Source organism: Podarcis erhardii (assembly GCF_964252035.2).
Source record: "Podarcis erhardii genome assembly, chromosome: 10".
In the NCBI taxonomy this organism is placed as follows: domain Eukaryota; kingdom Metazoa; phylum Chordata; class Lepidosauria; order Squamata; family Lacertidae; genus Podarcis; species Podarcis erhardii.
In genome coordinates this window covers 33,287,562-33,308,376 of record NC_138500.1, presented here as the reverse complement: position 1 = coordinate 33,308,376, position 20,815 = coordinate 33,287,562, and the positions used below count along the sequence as shown (strand labels likewise).

The 20,815-nt window shown below is 40.5% G+C and overlaps 2 protein-coding genes and 1 long non-coding RNA gene across 8 annotated transcripts in view; 1 reads left to right on the top strand and 2 right to left on the bottom strand.

The window, feature by feature from the left end:
* Positions 1–17,775, bottom strand: part of PLBD1 (phospholipase B domain containing 1) — a 26,846-nt gene extending 9,071 nt beyond the window's left edge. The window contains exons 1-5 of one of the 3 annotated variants that reach the window (XM_081879303.1): positions 17,525–17,775; positions 7,680–7,899; positions 6,053–6,136; positions 5,349–5,487; positions 1,252–1,407 (exon numbers count right to left, since the gene is read on the bottom strand). In XM_081879303.1, the coding sequence (XP_081735429.1) occupies positions 1,252–1,407; positions 5,349–5,487; positions 6,053–6,136; positions 7,680–7,899; positions 17,525–17,645 (720 nt within the window). In that variant the 5' untranslated portion in view covers positions 17,646–17,775. Of the gene's footprint in view, positions 1–1,251; positions 1,408–5,348; positions 5,488–6,052; positions 6,137–7,679; positions 7,900–9,504; positions 9,584–17,026; positions 17,181–17,524 lie in introns of those variants that run through there. The other 2 variants (XM_081879305.1, XM_081879304.1) reach the window with 2 other exon arrangements.
* On the top strand, positions 9,713–19,906 carry LOC309351552. Of its 3 annotated transcripts, none has more exons than XR_014160897.1 (4): positions 9,713–10,473; positions 12,010–12,134; positions 14,353–14,417; positions 19,847–19,906. It is a non-coding gene; the product is annotated as an uncharacterized lncRNA (long non-coding RNA). The 3 variants fall into 3 exon arrangements; XR_014160898.1 differs by lacking the exon at positions 9,713–10,473 and adding an exon at positions 10,578–10,753; XR_014160899.1 differs by lacking the exon at positions 9,713–10,473 and having other exon boundaries at positions 11,800–12,134.
* GUCY2C (guanylate cyclase 2C) overlaps positions 19,615–20,815 on the bottom strand; it is a 48,074-nt gene continuing 46,873 nt past the window's right edge. For both annotated transcript variants that reach the window (XM_081879298.1, XM_081879299.1), the window contains one exon: positions 19,615–20,815. In XM_081879298.1, coding sequence (XP_081735424.1) covers positions 20,644–20,815 — 172 coding nt within the window. In that variant the 3' untranslated portion in view covers positions 19,615–20,643.

The window sequence follows — 20,815 nt, the reverse complement described above, 5'->3', positions numbered from 1 at the left end:
ATTTAAGACACAAGTTCTGAGATATATTGGGTAAATAACTTGTTAGCAGAACTCCAGATAGATCAGTAGTCTTTGACATTTTTCAACCTAGGACCCACCATTATAGAATCACAGAATCTTAGAACTGTAGAGTTGGAAGGGAGCCTAAGGGTCATCTAGTCCAACCCCCTGCTATGTAGGAATCTCAACTAGATGGCAGATGGTCATCTAACCTCTGCTTAAAAACCTCCAAGGAAGGAGAGTCCACTACCTCTCATAGGAGCCCATTCCACTGTCAAATAGCTCTTAAGGTCATAAAGCTCTTCTTGATGTTTAGTTGGAATCTCCTTTCTTGTAACTTGAATCCATTGGTTTGGGTTCTACCCTCCAGAGCAGGTGAAAGCAAGCTTGTGACAGCCCTTGAGATATTGAAAGATGGCTATCATATCTCCTCTCAGTCTCCTCTTTTCCAGGCTAAAAATGCCCAGCTCCTTCAACCGTTCCTCACCCATTTATCATCTTAGATTAAAGGTGAGTCTTGGGTTGGAAAAAGTTGAAGACTGATGATCCAGAGTCCTACTAACAAGCTGCAATCCGGCAATGCACTGCTAGCAATTCATCCAATTATTTTTATTCTTTTAAAAGGAAATAGCACCCCTATCCCTGAATCAGATATTCCTTGTAACATTTTTGTTCAACCTTTTCAAGTGCCTGTCAAAACACTGTCAGTAGGGCGCATCTTAACCCTTCCATTTACTTATATTTGAATTCTTATGTTGCACATCTGCTTAGATTCCATATCAGAATACCTGTTGTATATTTCCAACGTGTATATGAATAATTTATAAATCCAAAATTCTCTCTCCAATAATATATTTTAGTTTGGTATTTGCCATTTCTGTGAACATCAGTTTTAGTAAAATATGCATTTTATGCAAACATTGGTCTGATTGAGACAGGCAATTCTTAGGACTTGACTTTTCTTTCAAACTATTGAATATCCAGTATCTTGATTACATTTTTGACAGGGACACTTCTGAAATTTTCTCCCAGAATAAAGTGGGGCTATTTTAGAGAGAACAGACAATGACAATTATTTTTTTATTAAAAAAAGGATAGTAAAACCAACAGTATGAGATTAAATTATCAATGCTATGTATGCATAAGGCTTAGAAAAATGGGGTACAAAGTATAAATTCAATTTTGGGGTGCAGTTGGTTACATCTTTTCTTTTAGGCCTAAAGGTAGAAACAGGAATGTTGTTGGTCTCACCTTAATCAGAGCAGAGCAATGGCCCATATCCCATAGGTACTGTGTAGAGTCTCCTGTCATTAAATTAGTCATTGCTGAACTTGAGAATAAGGCAGGAATGAGGTCAAGCAGATCTCCAACTGCATTCAGGAAATAGACTTGGAAGGGAGTGAGAGGCTGGAAGTAAAGAGAGATGAGATATTTGTAATTTTAGACTCAAGTTTGCCATGACAGTGGTACCCAACACAGTAATAGCTGTCCATGCCTGAATGACTTTTTTTTCCAAGGAGGGAGTCTGAAGAACCAAGTCAAGTGACAAGTAATGAAGTTTTAGTACTAGTGCACAAATAAAAAGTTAACAAATTACCATGCCTGGATATAGTACAGGCCTGAAATTTCTTGAAAAGATCAGATGTGAAACTGCCATTTTTCTGCAAAAGGATATGCAACATCACCAATGTTGGCCTCTTTACTCAAGAGCTGAAAATCAGCCACTGCAATGCCAATTTTGAAAAGGGGTTCGTTGAGTAACTCAATTAACAATATGGCTGCCATGTAGATGGTGAACATGGTTCTGGTTCCCTCAGAAGAGGTGACTGTCCATTAATAGCAATTTTGCATCCCATTCTCTTTATACTGAGAATGTAGCTGAGAGGGTAGCGCACATGCTTTACATGCAAGGAGTACCAGATTTTATCCCTGGCATCTCCAAGTTGGGCCAAGAAGGACTCCTGCCTGGCACCCCAGAGAGTCAAGTATTGACAATACTAAGCTAGAAGAACCAATGATTTGACTTGCCACAAGGCAGTTTCCTTTGTTCCTATGCAGAAAGATGTGGTAGGACAAAACTTCCCTCTGCAGTTCTTCCTGTTACTAGGTAGGACTGGTGGAAGAGACAGAGGGAAGGTGGTTCTTCCCTCTAAAAAATGCACAACTAGTGAATGACGGAGCCAGGGCAAGCCTCCCTCCTTCAGCATGGTTGATGGGCTGGGGATTAGGAGCTCAAGGAAACAATGTCAGCAGAAGAAACTGTAGCTGGTAGCTATGAAAACAGCAGATTTCCTAGTGCTGTGGAATAATACAAGCTGAGCATGTAATATTATGAAACAGCTAGAACAGAAGAGAATGTACAGCAAGTCAGTATGTTTCTTCTCAATATCATGTTTAGAATTAGTTTTGCCTTGAGAAACAGGAAATCCAAACTCTTTGCTAATAATTCTTGCAGAATTATCATGACATGGTAGAAGTTGGTTTCCTAATCAAAATTACTGTGTAGCAATAAAGTTTTTCAAAAAAATTATCCTCTCAGTAGGCTTCTTCAGAATATAGCAGGGAATAAGATTGTTTTCCTAGCCTTCTTTCAGATTAAGAAGGGTAGAGAATTATGTGGAGTTTGAATATAAGAGTTTAGATGCAGCTAGTACCAAAATATACCATTTGCCAAGATATTTGCAAGAAGTGGTTTAAGACGGAGACTTTAAACACTGAAATTATGAAATTAAGGAAAGCAACTGTATGTTATGTATACATAGTTCTCTAAATATATTCAATACTTAAACCCCTCATTTCTTTGGAAAATGTGACTATAAAGAAATTCCTTCAGCAAAGAGTTATGCTCTGGTCCTAAGATCTAGACTAATGACAGAGCAAAGGATGCTTGACAGTGCATTGGAAAGGTGGTGCTCAAAGTTATGTGAGGTATTTAAACAGACAGAATAATAGAACTGTGAAGTAGGGTGGGACCCTGAGGAACATCTAGTCCAACCCCATGCAATGCAGGAATATGCAGCTGTCCCATACGGGGACTGAATCTGCAACTTTGGCGTTATCAGCACCTGCTCTAACCAACCAAGTTGCTTGACTAAGGAGTGTTTTGCATGTCAGAAGTTAAAAGAGTTATTGGATCTGGCAAGCATGGGATGCTGCAGTAACAACTGACCTAACAAAGAGACAGATGGAATAGACTTTTGTTTATATAGGCATATGGATCCTTGAAAAACAAATATAGGTGATTATTGCCCAGAGCTTATTTTGTGAGAAGGCAAAGAGAATGGATTCAAAAGCAGCTCATGGAATTCTGCCAGATGCTTCTGATGGAGCTCAGAACAGGTACAAGACAGTTTATATACTACTTCTATCATAGTCATCCAGAATATGCAAAGACAGACCAGCTGTTGTAACAGATTTGATTTTATTCTTTCTTCCTGGGTCCCATTTTGCTCTGTGCTGTGTATAATTTCATCTCTTCAGATTGCTGTGCCTCAGATGCTGAAGAGGGAGAATGAATGACCCACTTTAAGAACTGTAGTGCTTTTAAGTACCATACTGACAAGTAAGGCACAGAAAAGACATGTACCGGTACATCACTACTACTGACTCGATCAATGCAACACACACAAAAACTCTGGGGGGAAGGTTGTGCACAACAGCGTGTGGCACTGGCCAAATATTGCTACAGCTGGTATCATAAGAAAAACTGCTCCTAATTTTGGTACACAAAGGGTTAAGTTAATTTTCCAAGTGACTAAATGAGGGAGAGAATGGGATGAGTCCTGTGTATACATTATTGTATACTGTACTCTGGCTCCTGTGCACTCACAGTTTTTTAATCTGTGTACACATAATGTTATCAATGATGCAGTTCTATCCTGTAGTTTCTTGTAAAATACTATGCTTGACATCAAAATTACCTCCATGCAAATTTTGTGAAACATGCACTTCGTCTGGATGTGACCAAAGTCAGAGAATGAGGACAAAAATCTTGCAGAGGTGGGATATGTTTTTCTTATACTCTGATGGTATCCCTACTTCATGCTAGAATTTTCAAAGGGAACACTTCTTTGCAAGATTGTTTGCATGTCTAATTAAAAGCCAACTGTTGCCTTTCAGCAGGTTAAAGTTCTTTTGTTAAAGATCAGTGCGTTTTACAAAGTGAACCTATGCATTCAGAATTAAGCACCAGAGTTCAATGCAGCTTACTTCCAGGACATCATGCACAGGGTGGTAGTCATGCTAATTAATACATTTGGTATTACATGTGTGCACACAGAGACAGATAAACAATAATGGATCAACACTCGTAAGTTTTGAGAATATTTGGGGACTGTTCATTTTTGCACCACAGCTCTTATCCCCAAAATGAGTCCTCCCTTATACACAGCTGCAATCTCACCATTTGTGAGAAATCATTTAGAACACTCACACCCGTTTAGGCACTCACACCCATTCCATTTTACGGTATGTCTGTTTCAGCAGTGATATCGTAAAAGCCCATTTTCGTAAGCTCATGAATTTAAGCAGCACTTTAACTTTTCAGTCAGAATTTGGGGGGGCGAGGCTTATATTCAGGCCAATACAACATATTTGTGTTAACTTCTAGTATAATACACACATGTTCAAAATGTATTTTATCCAGAAGCAAGGTCAATGTATTTCAACTGTATTTTTACTTCCAAGGTGCTTAATAGGATCACAGATCTGGTTGTGAAACAATTCTCAACCTTTTTCATTTCTTCTTTGTTTCTGTAGCTTACTTTCAGAGAAAGCTGGAAGCAAAACCATCAGGGGATAAGTGCTATTTATTTTAAATGCTGCTGATCCTGCCTTCATAAACCCTGGGCTCCATGTTTCCTTGCAGTGCTTAGACAAAGACGGAAAGGTCAGTTAGTTATTCGTGTCTCTACTCTCCCAGTGTGAAATAAAATGGCTGAGCTTGGCAATAAAGGTGAAAGCTATTTGTCTCCAGTCAGTTCTCAACTTGCTAATTCTCAATGCTGCCGCCTCATTGATATCCCAGAGGGCTGCCGGCCCACACAACAATTATGGCTACAATGACAGCAGCTGCATGCAGTGTCACTTCCCATTCTGTGTGTGTGGTAGAGCATGTGCAGACAGACCTTCATCACCCCACCCAAGTTTCCTAAAGGCCTAGAGTTGCAAACAAGAGTTTCTGGAATTAATATTAAACTCTGATACTGTGCACCAATTTGATAGCTGCAATCTAAATGGATTCTTTGATGTAAAGAAGAAAGCAGTAAAAACACCCTTTCAGTTTTTGTGTGTGGTCTAAACTCTCTTTCCCCTTCAAGTGATAAGCCTTACTGTTTTTTGAGTCTTACTGTTTTTTGCTGTCGCTTAGCCCACTCCACTGTTCCCATGTACAGCCCATCCAACTGGGCAATGATGTACCCGGCATGTCTCCAGAAGGGGTCATTCTTGTTTTTTTTAATTTGTTGTCTGGTCCACTTATCTTGTTTCCTGTAGAGAGGAAAATGTGACTTTAGAGTGCGTTTTTTCACAGGCCAGATAGCCTTAAGTCCAACTGGGATCTATCGGCACTTGCTCCTGAGTAAACATGCTTAGTTCAGATCACACTTTTATCAAGTAAACAAACATTGTAGCCTGCTGACAAAACTCGGGTTGTGTTAATAAATGTTATTTTGCTCAGAGATAACTAAATCAGGTCACCTTTCAACTTGTTTCACTTATAATTTTATATGGGAACAGTTCGTATATTATATACTCAGGGAAATTTACTTGCCCAAGAACCAGGGTGGTGCAGGGCGTTCACTTGCATCTCTATAGACACCGTACACTGTCAACTCTTGCAACATCTCCCAGGATGCTTCTAGAGGATTGTCTATTTCAAACAAAAATCCATTAATGTTGCGCAACCTTAAAGACTTAAGAAATTTATTGTGGCACAATATTTTCCTGAATCAACTTGTTCAGCAAAAACAAGAAGATATCACCAGGGTGACTGGAACTTCTAGGCAACTTTTGTTCCTATTTGTGAAAAGAGCATTTTATTTTTATAACATACCGCATAAAATCTTTAACTTTTCTCTCAATGAGGACATTCTTAATCAGCTGTGTATACAGGTTTGCAAGATGGTCACACATGTGTCTGGGGGGAAAAAAGAGGAGGGAAATGTTATAAATACAAATACCCACTGTCCATTAGACAATGGTCTTGGACCTCATGGCCCTGGCTACATTTGGACTTATTTTCTTATAGACCTCAGTTTTGTGTGGATACCTATATGGACATTTGGAGAACTTATATTAACTTACATGTTTAACCCAAGAAGTATGTGCTGATGGTTACTGAATTCACATTGTGAAGTGATGGCTGTTAATTTTATTTTATTGCTTTTTTTAAAAAAAAAAAAGTTTTGCTAAATTTGCAAAGGTCTGGAACATTCCATGCCTCCTGACCCCTTGCTCAGCTAGTCCACGGTCCTTGCACCACCACCTACCCACTTCTTGTAGCAAGCAGGACTTTAGCTTTGGCCAACAACTTCTAGAAGAAGAGATGGGCAAGCAAAGATATTGGCATAGTAGGAGGGTGAGGCAACTATAACCTCTCTCACTGGTTCATACTTCTGAAGAAACAAGCATAATATCTAGGTTGGCATGTTATCCCCACTTCCCACACATCCAGTAGAGCATAATGACACACCACTCAGTATAGCGTTATAAGCACACCTGGAAGTGCTCCAGGAAAAGAAAAGTACCATTAGCCATGCAACACCCAGCTTGTTGGAACTTGTCCCAATCCGCTGATGAAACCCAGCAGGAGCTAGAACAGCTCAGCTCAAAAGGCATTCCTCATCCCACAAATTATAGCTCAAACTATGAAAATGCATTTTTTTAAAAAAAAACACAGACCATCTGCTTCTTGGCCAAATGTCCAGCATGTATCTCAAGTCATACGTCATGCGTTGTGATACATTCATAATGAATGCTGACAGTAATGAATATTGATATGACGTCCCAAATTGGCTTTGGCAAGATGGGCCCAGAACACTAACCAAATATCCAGTTTATCCCAAGTTTTGAATAAGATACCACATTTCATCTAATAAGTTTGGATGCCTCTGAAGTCACACCATGGCAATACAGATCATTTCCGCCCCATCCACTCCACCCATTACTTTGAGGCCAAGTGAACATTAAGACGCTTTGTCCAGCCATGTTTAATAATACTTATGATGCCATAAACCACATTCAGAAATAAATTGTGGATAATGTGTATTTTACTTATAGCTGATCACAGACAGATTTCAGGAACCTGAACGCTATTATAGTACAATGTAGCTCTCTCTTAATGAACTATTACATCCCCCACATACCTAGAATTCCCTTCCAGCTAATGTTAAGCAAGCATCTTCAATATTAAATTTTACACATTTACTAAAACTCACTATTCATGTTCCCTGATGTGTGACTCAGCTATTTATTATTTGTGTATTACAGAAGATTCAAATGTATATTGCTTTATATATTGGTTCCATGTTTGTTCACTGAATACAAGTTTTACGATTAAAAGGAATATAGATCGGTAACAATAAATATACAATGAGCTCAGTTGGCTCTTCTTCTCTTCTAACATGTATACTTGTAATGCCCCCACCAGATGACTCCATTTAGTTTTCAGAGGTACTTACGAAGCAGTGAGATAGCCCTCCAAGTAACCTGCAGCGTACATGAGGTCTTCATTGCTTATGGGCTGGTTACCATAGCCTGCTTTGATCTCAAGAACCCCCCATCCTGTAGACTGTACAGTGTCATTATAATAGCCATAAGCATCACCATTCTTATCCAATACATCCTTAACCTGGAAGGTCTTCTCAGTTTTCTGCCAATATACGGTGGCATAGTGAGTATCTGTAAATAATTCAAAGAGAAAATTGGAAAAATAGAATACCATACTGCAAATGGCAGTCACAGAAAGTACTGGATAACTCATTTCAATAGGAAAATATAGATCAACGGGTGCTTCCTTTTAAAAACAACAACATATTTTTATTAAAGATTTATTGGTTTACTAAAGTATGTGCAATGTCTCTTTTTTCAAGTTACATTTTCTACAGATCAGTTTCATTTGTTGAGACATTAGTGTTACTTTAGGAAGAAAAGCGGGAACGAGGTGGAGTGAGTGGGAGTGGGGTCGGGTGGCAATGTTTCTGTTCTTCCATGGGTGGTTTCTAAGTTACACTCAGAGTAAGGGAAAAGTAAAGGTAAAGGACCCCTGACAGTTAAGTCCAGTCGCGAACGACTCTGGGTTGCGGCACTCATCTTGCTTTACTGGCGAAGGGAGCCGACGTTTGTCCGCAGACAGTTTTTCCGGGTCATGTGGCCAGCATGACTAAGCCGCTTCTGGCGAAAACAGAGCAGTGCACGGAAATGCCGTTTACCTTCCCACTAGAACGGTACCTATTTATCTACTTGCATGTGCTTTTGAACTGCTAGGTTGGCAGGAGCTGGGACTGAGCAACCGGAGCTCACCCCATCGTGTGGATTTGAACCGCCGACCTTCCAATCAGCAAGCCCTACAGTCAGAGTTGAGCCACTTCAGTTACTCAAATCCATTTATTTCAATAGTCTGGGTATGATTTTGCTGGATATCACCCATGGGACTATTAGTAAATGTGAGTGGGAGAGATTTCCTTCCTAGTCAAATTAGTGCATTAAGAACCGTTGTGCGTCTGGTTGGGTACATAAAACAGATTGTCAATAATAAAAACCCATATTATTATAAATGGTTCTTCTGACAGGCTTATGATAATTCCATTAGCTTATTAGAGCTAGAGAACATATATTTTTTTCTTTTACGTTTGTTGTAACATGGCCATTATTTTCCAGGACCAAAATATATCACCATTAAGAATAATTAGCTCCCCTAAAAAAAAAACCCCAAAAGGAACAGTGGCTTCAATCCTAAGAATTGCAACAAGATTTTCAATCACTAAATTGGACTTTCATACCTCCCACTTCCAATTGCATCCCCCCCCCCCAATGCTCTCCTAAAGTCTCTGGCCTATTTGTAGCACAAAAATGTAGAAAATATATGATCTTTACAAAAACAAAACCACTTTAAAGGATGTTAAAGCTCAGATTTCGAAGTATTTCCACCAAAAGGCATCATCCATGGCTCAGCCTTGGAGACTTCAAAAGGAAATGATAAAGATGTTTTTGTGCCAATCAGAGATAAACACTCACATAAAAATGTCGAACAATAAATGTTAAGACCAGAGGATGTATAAGCACCATGCACTTACTCTCTACACACAAATTCAGGTTTTGAATTATTCCCTTTGAACTATTTCTGGATGATTGTGTAATTTTATGCTGCTTCAAGGTAGGCCTAATCTGTCACACTGATAGCTACAAGAAACCATTTTGCCTGAACACTTTGACATAGCAAATAAAAAGCTAGTTTCTTTTACCACTATGAAAATGTTCCTATCTGATTGAAATAAGGTAACTTACTTTCTCTGTTCTCAACATCCGCATTTTCCAATCTCCACAGTATTCTTGTACCTAATTTTCTCATTAGTAAGCTCTTTGCTACAGCATTTCAGTTTAATACCTTCACACACCAGGAAGCACATTTTATGTGACAAAACCACTTGAGAGCTTTTATCTTAAACATTGTGAAATATCCTACTATTTAAAAACCCATACATAAACACACACAAACAAACAAATATACTTGGAAATAAGTTCCATATGAGCCTTGCTTGTTCACGGATGCCCACAGAAGGCCTTTGCTAACCTTCAACAGCTATTTCTAATAATGAATTGTAGTGTTAACCAGATCTGTCCCATTTAACTAGGAATATAACCAGACTTTAGCTGCTATGCTGCAGGATACAATCTGATGTAAACCAAAGTGATAAACTTATTTGAATTGATGCCAGGGCCGGCCCAATACATTTTTGCACCTGAGGCGAACCCCAAAATGGCAGGGTCCTCTATGCCAGGGAAGGAGGGGTGAGTGAAGATCTAATTTAGTAACTAGTGGGGAATAAAGATTGGTATCAGGAACAAGAGAGGAGTGAATATCTATGTCATGAAGGGGGGGCGGGTTAGCGTCGAACTAGACTTGGAACAAGTGGTGGTAGGAAGGAATCAAATCAAATTTGCCTGGTGGTTGAAGTGAGAATCAAAGACCATTGTGGGGTGGGACGAGTGCTCTGAATCATGCTGGGCAGGTGCAAAACCCAAAAGTTCCCAGAGGGCAGCACCCTTCATTTCTTCCCTAGGGATGGGGGGAGACCAGCAGCGCCTCCTATTCACCAAAAGGTTCCTATCAAGGCAACATTTGGGGTTGGGGTGGGGCTGCCACGGAGGAATCAGATCCAGCCTCCAAGGAACATGCCACAGATGTCATTTCCCCTGAAACAGCACCTTGCCTCCTGGGTGGGCAGGTCCTGATCGATACCTCTAGTCTCCGTTGTAAGCCACAGTCTCAGCAAAGACAACACACACAGAGAGCAAAACCTGGATGATGAGCATCCAATTTAACACAACATGACAACAACAGAAACTCTTCAACTAACCTATGTATTTGAAATATTTCACTTAAGATCTTGTTTAGCAGAACAAATATTCATAGGTCCATTCAAGGAGATGTGTATGGAAATATGTCCTTGAACACACAAAAATTGGGAGTCATTGTAGGAGGAACTGAGATTCATATTCAGGACATACACTTTCCCAGTCCACAGGATTGCAGGTCATTCTTTTAATCACTCCAGCTACCAGGTTGTAATTACTCTTCAAGGAACTCTTATTTAATAGCAAGTACAGGCAGTGATGCATGTGTGCTTTTGGACCCAGAAGAGGGCAGAACAGGGGCAGGATGTATTGGGCTTAGCCAGCTGATGCGCATAGGGCCCAGGAATGGAATCCCCACACAAAATGGCTGGCACCTGTATTTAAGTTCAGGGTTTTCTTTCCAAGAAGCACATCAATTTATCAGCCAACAGCATTCCAAGAAACAATTTGATAACTTCTCCTTATTAAGCAGTGTTCTTCAGCAACTTTTGTTAAATAAATCATGCACAGAACTTTATTCAGTTCAAGCAACTCCACCCTCCAAGTATTTTAAGTCTTTTATGACAAGTGTTGCAATCTTTTTCTTATTCCAGAGAGAACGGTAAGGGACCCTGGGTTGATTTTACACATCTCTCTTTCCTTCGCTCTCTCACAATACACCAAACAGTGTATGATGATGTTTGTGGTTTGATTGTTTTGCTATCTTGACAACAATACAGTTGATTCTTAAATAAAATAGATGGAATGATGATAATTTAACATAGCTTTTACATGAGAGCAAGCTCTCCCAGAAGTGAAGAGAAAACAGTCTAGTCTTGAGTCCTGCCGAACCAAATTTCCTCCTAAATCAGGGCTGACTCACTTGTGACCCTCTAGATTAGGACTGCTATACATCCAGAAGTCAGACATAGCTGCGATACAACTGTTGTAAATAGCGGACAGAAATAGCTGGAATGTCTGGGAAATGTAGATTTTGGCCAATTTTCATAAAATTAGCTCAAAAACTAAAGAAATAACTTGTGCCAATCAGAGCTACAGACAACTTCAGGTTCACAGTAGCTGACTGAAAGTGAAGCTTTATTTGTTTCACTTTCATCATATACTTTCTCCAAGGAGCTCATGACTGTGCAAATTATTATTATTGTTTATTAAATTTGCATACTGCCCTTCATCAGAAGATTCCTGGGCAATTCACAACATAAAAATACAAAATACATGGTAATAGAAAAACAAACCAATAACCCCCTCACAACACATTTTAAAAGCCATAGAATGTCAGTCAGCCAAATGCCTGATTGAAGAGAAACGTTTTTCCTTTTACATCTACCACAACAATGTCCCAGTCTAAGGCTTGTGTGTAAAACTCACACACAGCACGCTCTCAGTCTGCTTATAATTGCTTGTAAGCATAACCTGATGTGTTCTTGCCTCCAGGCTATCACCAGGCAAGATTTGAGCAGTTATAAATGAAGGTGAGGAAAGAAAGAAAGAAGAAAACATGAAATGTTAAGATGACTGTGACAGCAAAGTCTTAGAGGAAAAGGAGGCAAGAAAATGAGGTAAACCAACACCCGCTTAACCACAAATACCATGGGGTGTTTTCTCATTGTTGTTGGCTTTTTACTGAACTGTATTACTAAAAAGCCTCTTAACCTTTGGAACTTAAAAAAAAAACCCCAACTGGCACAACAAACTGAGGCAATTAGATATGGGACGACTAATAAGGCCTCAGACACACTAAAACAAACACACTCAGCTTTGACCTGAAAGGTTTTTTTATAGTAACATGCATTTTTGAGAAGATCTCACCCTTATTTTAAAAATAGATTGAAAAGTTATCAATAAGTTATCAATAAGAGAAAAAAATGAAAATAACAGAAGAAAATGCATCCAGATAAAACTAGACTAGCCAATATAAATTCCCAACCCTCGGTTCTGCTTGTAGATGTAATGGTAATGAACTTGTTGTTGTTATTACTAAATTCAGAGGGTCATTTTGTTGCCAGCTTTATAACTGCACCTCAAGGTTACCTGATGTTTCTGTCTGGCAAAGCTGAACCTTCACACAGTTTACATATGGCTGGAGTCTATTGATTAACTTTTATAGTTACTTCAACTTAACTACAGTAAACTTTCTCAACATTTCCTGTGAAAGCAGAACTGTTTGGCTGAGCAATTCACGTTGCCTTCCATTTCAAAAATACAGATGATGTTGCTTCTTTTGGGCAACCTAAGAACAGCAAGCATTCTCTTTTATTTTACCTGTATTTTCTGATCCCCAAAACCAAACTTACTATGTGGGATAATAACAACTTTTAATTTCTATCAGGCGTGAGGGGTCTATTTTCCAACCAAGTATTAATAATTAAAACATTTGCCATCTTGCTTCGCTGACACAGCAGTGAATCGCTGGATAGGTTGAATGGTGGCAAATCTATATTAACAGTATTTTTTTCATTTATTTTCTCTGGTACTTCTGTTTCAGGAGTGAATGCCTATTCACAGACAAGGGAGGGCCAGCTACAGAAGCCAGCTCAGGTTCAGCCTCTGAGGCAATTTTAACTGGCAGGGCAACATAATTTTAATCAACATGTGTTAATGAGTTTCTCTTAAGAAAGATATTTTCAGGTTGGAAGGAAGGAAGGGATACTGGACTAAATTCAAGTTGCTGCCATGAACTGGTAGGACAATGGGGAGGAGGAAGAAGATCCCAGCGAAGGGTGTAGCCAGGACTGGGACACGCCAGGGCAAGCTGAGGATGGGGAAGGAGAGTTTGGTGTAGGAAGCACTCGCGGGGTGACAGAGGATGACAAGGGGATGGGAGTCAGGGCACAGGAACCAGAGCATTAGGACGCATCAGAGGTTCCTGTCTCCATAAATATGGCAGGCTCTGAGGCGTAGGGAGCAGTAAGAGGAGTGCTCCAGGAGGCTGAAGCAAACAAGGGCCCACAGCCCAGCTCCCTACCTGGCCAGGTGGGGCTCACTAGCTCTGGGAAGAAGTACAGTGGTACCTTGGTTTAAGAACGGCTTAATTTATGAACAACTTGGATTAAGCTGCAAAGCCGGAAGTAGGTGTTTTGGTTTGTGAACTTTGCCTTTGAAGCAGAACATGTTCCGCTACCTGTTGCGTGTGTTCTATTTGTAAACTGAGTCCCCCGCTGCTATGGGAAAGCAAGCCTTGGTTTAAGAAGAGACTTCTGGAACGGATTAAGTTCATAAACCAAGGTACCACTGTATGTGATTCCTCAAGTGGAGGAGGCTTGGAGCAGGTGAGGGTCACCTGCCTCGTCAAGACCAGATGCTGCAATCAGCATGCAAAGTATGAAAGGGAGGCAGAGCTGAGGTGATTTATCTGCTCAGCTGCCCATGTTGGTCAGACCTCGGCGTGGATGTGCCAGGATTTCTGAAGGACTGTGCTTCAGGGTAGGTTACAAAAATATCACAATTAAAAACAAATAAAATTTACATTAAAATCCTAAAATAAAACCACCAAACAACAGCGCCACAGAACAGTGCACATCAATGCAGGCTTTTTGTTAAGGTACACTGCTTTATAGATAGATCTGCTACACCTTTTTTTTAAAGCAGGGTTCCTGTGCTTTTAACACCTGCAGGCAGAAATCCAAATGGTACAGCTTTTCTTCCTATGAAGACATACTGATGGAGAAAGCTGCACTTTTTGGATTTTTAAAAGCATGGATCCCTGCCAGAGAAATAGCTGCATATCTAGACTTAGCATAAATTTAATGTGGTTCAATTTCTATCCTCCCTGTCTAGTTCTTCTTGCAAGGGCGTGGACACTTTTTTCTGGCAAGAATTGCACAGCTAAGCATATTCTACATGTATTTTCCACCCTCTAGATATTCATCTAGATGTGCAAAGTTATGCAAAGACACAAAGGGTACACAAAAATGGAAAAACAAGAAAAATTGCAAACATCACCCTTAGACTCAAAGGGAATGGACAACAAATGAGACCTAAGGAGATAACAACATGCATTCCAGACAAGTCACAATGTTCCATTTGCAGGTTTTCCATCTACACATATGTTAAAGTGTGATAAACTAAAGAAAGAACTATGTTCAGGATGGTAGCACTACTTTGACACTTATTTTCAGCTTATTGTGGTAATCTTAACTCTATCCAGATAAATATACAAGTGCTTCAAATAAGCACTAACAAATGGGAAGGAGGAACTATTTTTATTTTATTTTTTTAAAAAACCTTTTAAAATCTTCCTATTTGGTCAGTTGTGTTTTTTAAAGTGTCAATTTTGATTTCAAAAACATGATCATAAATCATTCTTCCCAAAATCTATTTGCTTTTAAAACTTATGACAGCAAAGGAACTAAATGGTTTCCCTTCCCCTATCTCCTTTTAGAGGAAACCATTTCTGAATTGCTGAGTAGCCACAATTGCAGAACTTGCTCAGAGCTACCCGTTTCACTTTCTGCCACAAAAACAACACTGTGAAGTTAAAGGACAAGCTTAACATTTGTCATCTTCAGAAATGCATGGTTCCTTTCTGTTATTATTACATTATTTGTACACATTAAACAAAATTTTTGTACCCTTTCGGAAATTGGATGTACAGGCAGAAATGACTGATGGTGCCAAATCAGTCATTTATATTGGCTCATCAGGGTTATGATTGCAATTAGATCCGCTAACAAGGGGTAAAGGTAAAGGGACCCCTGACCATTAGGTCCAGCCGCGGATGACCCTGGGGTTGCGGCGCTCATCTTGCTTTACTGGCCAAGGGAGACGGCGAACAGCTTCCAGGCCTATTTATCTACTTGCAATTTGACGTGCTTTCGAACTGCTAGGTTGGCAGAAGCAAGAACCGAGCAATGGGAGCTCACCCCATCGCGGGCATTCGAACCACTGACGTTCTGATTGGCAAGCCCTAGGCTCTGTGGTTTAGCCTACAGCGCCACCTGCGTCCCTTAAAGAGGGGTAACTGGTGAACAAATGGAAAAAGGTTTCCTATCCTACTTGTGGGCTTTCCTGAAGCATCCAGTTACTGAAGTTTCCTTTTTCTGAGGTGCTGTGAAAGCACAACTTTTTCAAGACTACTGTATGACTTCTTTGCCATGTTCTAGTCCTACTGCAGTAATGTACACCCTTCGAAGCACTTTCTCCCCCTCAAAGAATTCTGGGCACAGTAGTTTACCCCTCACGGAATTACAGTTCTCAGCAACCCTTAAACTGTAGCTCCAGAAATTATTTGAGGCAACTAATGTGCTTCAAATATGTTTTAAAATTATAGCGTGTACATTGTCTATGTCTCTGCTGAAGCACTAGAATCAAAGAGTTGGAAGGGACCTCCAAAGGTCCGTTCTACTGTCAAACAGCTCTTACTGTCAGAAAGTTAAGAAAGCCAGGCTTTTTGAGTTGACATGCACCTGTATCCAAAAGGTTGGCATGCCCTTCAAAGGAAATACAAAGTGAGACATAAGAATAATATGGCCAATGGAAATATGTTGATATGCCATAATATTGTATATTAGATTATTTTTTGAAGACAGCAGCTCTAAAGGTGTGTCCAAGTTGTTTGGGCAATGTTAAATAAAGATTTAAAACAATAGAGACGGGGGGGGGGGGAATATGTTGAGGCAGAAATTGTGCAAGAGTTGCAGCAACTTCAGCTAATAATTGCCAGAATAGATGGTGGCCACAAGTAAACTGTATTGGTTGAATGTATAATCGAACTCACTATGCCAGCTTGCCCATTCGCCCATAGAATTAATACACCAGCAGTACATATTATCTGCTGGTGTCCAGATTCTCCACACAGATGGGCCAATTTGCATGGTGGACCACAAGTGAGGTATATATGTGGCTGCTGTCACATCTCTTTCAGCTCTCATTAAAGCTGAAGACTGTGCAACATCGTTAATTCATAGCTTCAACTGATTCATGCACAGTTTAATAATATATCCCAAGATTACAAGCACCATTGTTAATGCTATGTGATAGTTATGATGACAATGTGCTATAAAAATACTTTACATTAACACAGTACAGTATGCTAATATTGGAATCAGTGGCTTTTCTTCTATTTTGCAAGGCTTCTTTTAAAAGTACAGGAAACACAACTTCATCTACAAGGCAATAGCTCCTACAACGCTAATATTTCCAAGCTCTGATGTGGGCTCTTGAGGCTTTTTCATAATTCAGAAAACAGAGTGCCCTGATGGTGCCTCACATCCCTTAAGCGTTGTGTACAATTTGTTCTCCGACTAATAGAACGAGCAGTTGAGGGATGGAAGACTTTATGCAAGCTATGCAGGCAGCTTCGCTTAACTGCAGCTTATGCCCGCATTTCTTTTTACTGTTGGATGCCCGCTTTTCGATCCATGTGGCCTGACAGCCACTGAGGTATGAACATTAAAAGTTACAACTACAAGAAAAAAACACCTTTTTGAAGTACAGTATAGAGTAAGATTACCATTGATGGTGGTGGTGGTTGGAGGAGATGTCTCATTTTGGGATCAATCAAATCACACACACAAAAACACACACAATCTTTTATGACAAGACATTGGGTCTTTCTTGAGGAACAAAACAGCTGCATGAGTTTGGAGACCCTGCAGCCCCACAGCAACCTACAGAGATGCCATGCACCCCCAACTCCTCCAGGAGAAGCCCCTTTGCTTTTGAAATGTTAGAACCTGGGCAGCCTCGACCTATCAGCGCTCGGCGCCGTTTCAGCTCCGAACGAGCGGCGTCTCCGTGAGCATTTTTTAAAAATGTTGCATCTTTTTCAGCAAGGGGCAGCGGGGGGTGAAAACAAGGGGCAGCCTATTCCAGAAAGGTGTCCGGCTGCTCCTCCCTCCCTCCCTCCCTCCTCCCTTGGAACCGGGTTTCCCCTAAACGTATCCTAGTACCGAGCCTGAGCAGGCTGTTCCCGGGGACTTTCCAGACACGCGTCTGTGGTCTTTCTCACCTGCTCGAGTTTCTGCCACGGCCCAGAGAAGGAAAAGCCCCCAAGAGCAGGACCACCACCGGCTGGAGGAGGAGGAAGGGGGCGGGAAAGAGGCGCCGCCGCCGCCGCTGAGCCGGGCCATGCCGAGTTGCGCCTGGTGTATGTGCGTGTTGTGTCTCAGATGGAGGCGGCCCCGCGACTTGGCGACTTTGGCGTCCTCAGTCAGGGCATGGCCCGCCCTCTGCCAGCCCCGCTGCCCCGGGGTAGCCACAACAGGCCCGCCCTAGCAGGCTTGGCGGGGTGGGAGTAGAAAACCGGGAACGTCGCCACCCACCTCTTCTCCCGCCCCGGGCTTTTTCGCCTTTTTCATTTCTTTGTGTATATTATTATTAGTTGTACAAGGAGGCTGAAGGCCAGTCAGGCGCAGCTGGGAAGAAGGCGTTTCTCTGTGAATGAAACGCACGGTTTGTGGTTTCCCTAAAGTTACTGAACGCGAAGAGATTCGCCCCGCGTGCGCTTTCGCTTCTCTGTGGTAGTTGCTAATCCGGGTGGATAAAATAAAGTGTTTTAAAAGTGGGTTACGAACCACCCCTCCAAACCCTACTAAGGTGTGCTTATGAGTCTCTGTTCGGGATCACATTATACGGAATTAGATCTCATTGAGGTGTTGTTAAAACAGTGGTAAAAAATATGGGTACAGTATTCCAAGTTCTCCAAAGCTATTTTTTAGGCTAGATACTCTGTGAGTAAGTAAGGCAAGCACAACACACGCACGCACACACATGAATGAATATATGAAAGACTCAGATGCTATCTTTCTGCAATGTTTCCAGACCAGGGTAGTTTACAAAATGTGATAAAATATTCCACCCCAAAAAATTCAGGGTGGGGGAAAGATGCTGAACAGTATGGTGAAAAGTGCCAAAGTGTGTGGTTTGTAACTCAGAAGTAAGCTGCACTGAGTAATTTCCATTGGACTCAGTGGGGCTTATTTCTTTCTATTAGACTGTATTATTAATTAGGTTAGCTTGCTGTTAGATACCAAACATCTGACATGTGAGCAAAACTGGAGATTAATTTTAGATGGTGAAGTGAGAAAGAGCCAGTAAAGCCAGATCCAGGTAGTGTTACCCATTGGCTGGAGAGCATGGAAATTCATCTTCTACAATTGTAGAGTGGGATAACTTTCTGGAAAGCTAAACTTGTATTTTATGAGAAAAATAAAAAATGCAGGTAGCCATGCTTCTCTGTAATACTGTATGTTGGGGTTGGAGTTTCACTTCTTTTTAAAGTCCATTTTGTAACAAATTGAGATCATTTCTAAATTTTACTCACCACACCAGAAAACAACTATTGTTCTACCAAATTAAGTAGGGATTTGAAACCTCTCAAGTTTAAGACCATTGGACCATTCTTTGATTATCCAAATCCATAACTCACTAAACATGAAAAGAAAAAGCATTACTTTCTATAGTATTTTTGTGTGTACAAACCTCTTTTGTGCTGTTATATTGTGAGACACCCAGCATTTTCAGTTGTCCAAATAGCACATGGATTGGCATTTTCTGAGAAAATATCCCAGTCATGTGCTCTATGAAGAAAAGAGTCTCCTATCAAAGTTCTACTCTAAAGACACCAAGCAATCTTGTGATTTAGTCCAGAGGCAAGCTCAAAGGATATTTTTGTTCCAAAGGTTTGTTTAGGTAGTGGTATTTTTAATCCCCAACTTCATGACAGTTAAGGAAAAAAATCAACCCAAGGTCAAATAGATTTTCTGCTGTGTGGGAGAAGGTGCTGTTATGTTCTCACTTGCAAGGAGCCAAAATGGTGAGTATATGAATATAGAATGATGTGTACAAACCCATGGTTACCATTCTAATTTCCCTGTAGTAATCTCACATGTGGGTCAGAAGATCATTAGTTCAAGAGTCATCCACACTGGACTTCTGCCCCAAACTGATTTTACATGGAACCTGTGGCAGGAAGAATGCAGTCTGCTACAGATGTTACCCACAGGAAGCGCTGGTGTGCCTTATTTCAGGTGTTAAGGATAAAAGTCCTACTAATAAATAGTGACGTGTATGCAGTTATGGTTTTGTTTTCTTAAACCAAAACAAGATTTTTCAGCTATAGATGTACTTTATTTCACAACAAAGCAACTTTTCTTGTTTCACACTTCTCTAAATTACAAGTTCTTGTCAAGGCGAAATAGATGTGCTATTACCGGTACATTGTAGCTTCAGTTTATGATTTACATCTGACAAATACAGATGAAAAAAATGTTCATCACACTATATGATACAGCTATGGAGTTTGTTCAATTTAACTGCTTTCTGCTTTCAGTTATTTGTTCCATTGCAGCCTTTGCCCATGATATTGAGGGTTACTGCCAAATATATTCAGGTACGCTATCCAAAATGTCATTTTTTTCTGGCTTAGCATATTTATACCCATGGACTGTGGCTTAAATGGGTCTCTAATAATTGAAGTATAATGTGACTATAAAACTTTACACTGGCTAGAATGTGACCCATAGTCAGTTTTATACAGTGCATGTACTGCTTGCTTATTTGTTTTATGTAAAACACTTCCCCCAATTCTCCAAGTGGCTTACAGAATATTTGTCAGATGCAGTCTTCCCATACCTCTAAATTACACCAGACCTCACTCCAGCTGTATCCATGACAATGTAGGCTATAGCAAGAATGGGACTGCCCTCTGACATCCACTGTACCTTTATCATAGTGCAAAAATTGTATCTGCATTGTGCAGGTGCCTGCTTTGCTGTCTTCCTTCACTGCTACTTTAGCCCACAAGCACCAGACTGGATGTGAAGGGAGGTGCCCTCAGGGGAGCTGCCCTGTTTCCTTCCTCCTCAATTTTAGGAAGCAGTATATCAGTAAAGCTTCCAATTCATCAAGAAGCATCTTGCATTGAGTCATTTGCAGTTTTGCCAATGTAGTAAAAAGAATGTTTTTCCCTCAGAATATTAACTACAGAGGACTCACAAAGGTAGGATCACATTTCTGTCCTCAACCCACCCATACAATACTGCAAATATGTAGGTTGTGTAAAATTTGTCTTGTATATTATTTAAATCTAACTTTCAGGGATTCTTGGGTCGTGCTCTTTATCCAGTTTTACAGGTAGGTACTGGTTTTTTCTGTAGCCAACTGCAGGTATTCCAGAGTGCCTTTGCGACAACTAGGCACACGTGTCATCTCTTGCACCTCAAATTCTTCTGTTTGCTTTTTCAGAAGACAATTGGTTATCATCTCAGCAAAGTCAGCTTGCAAACGCTGCTGATTCTCC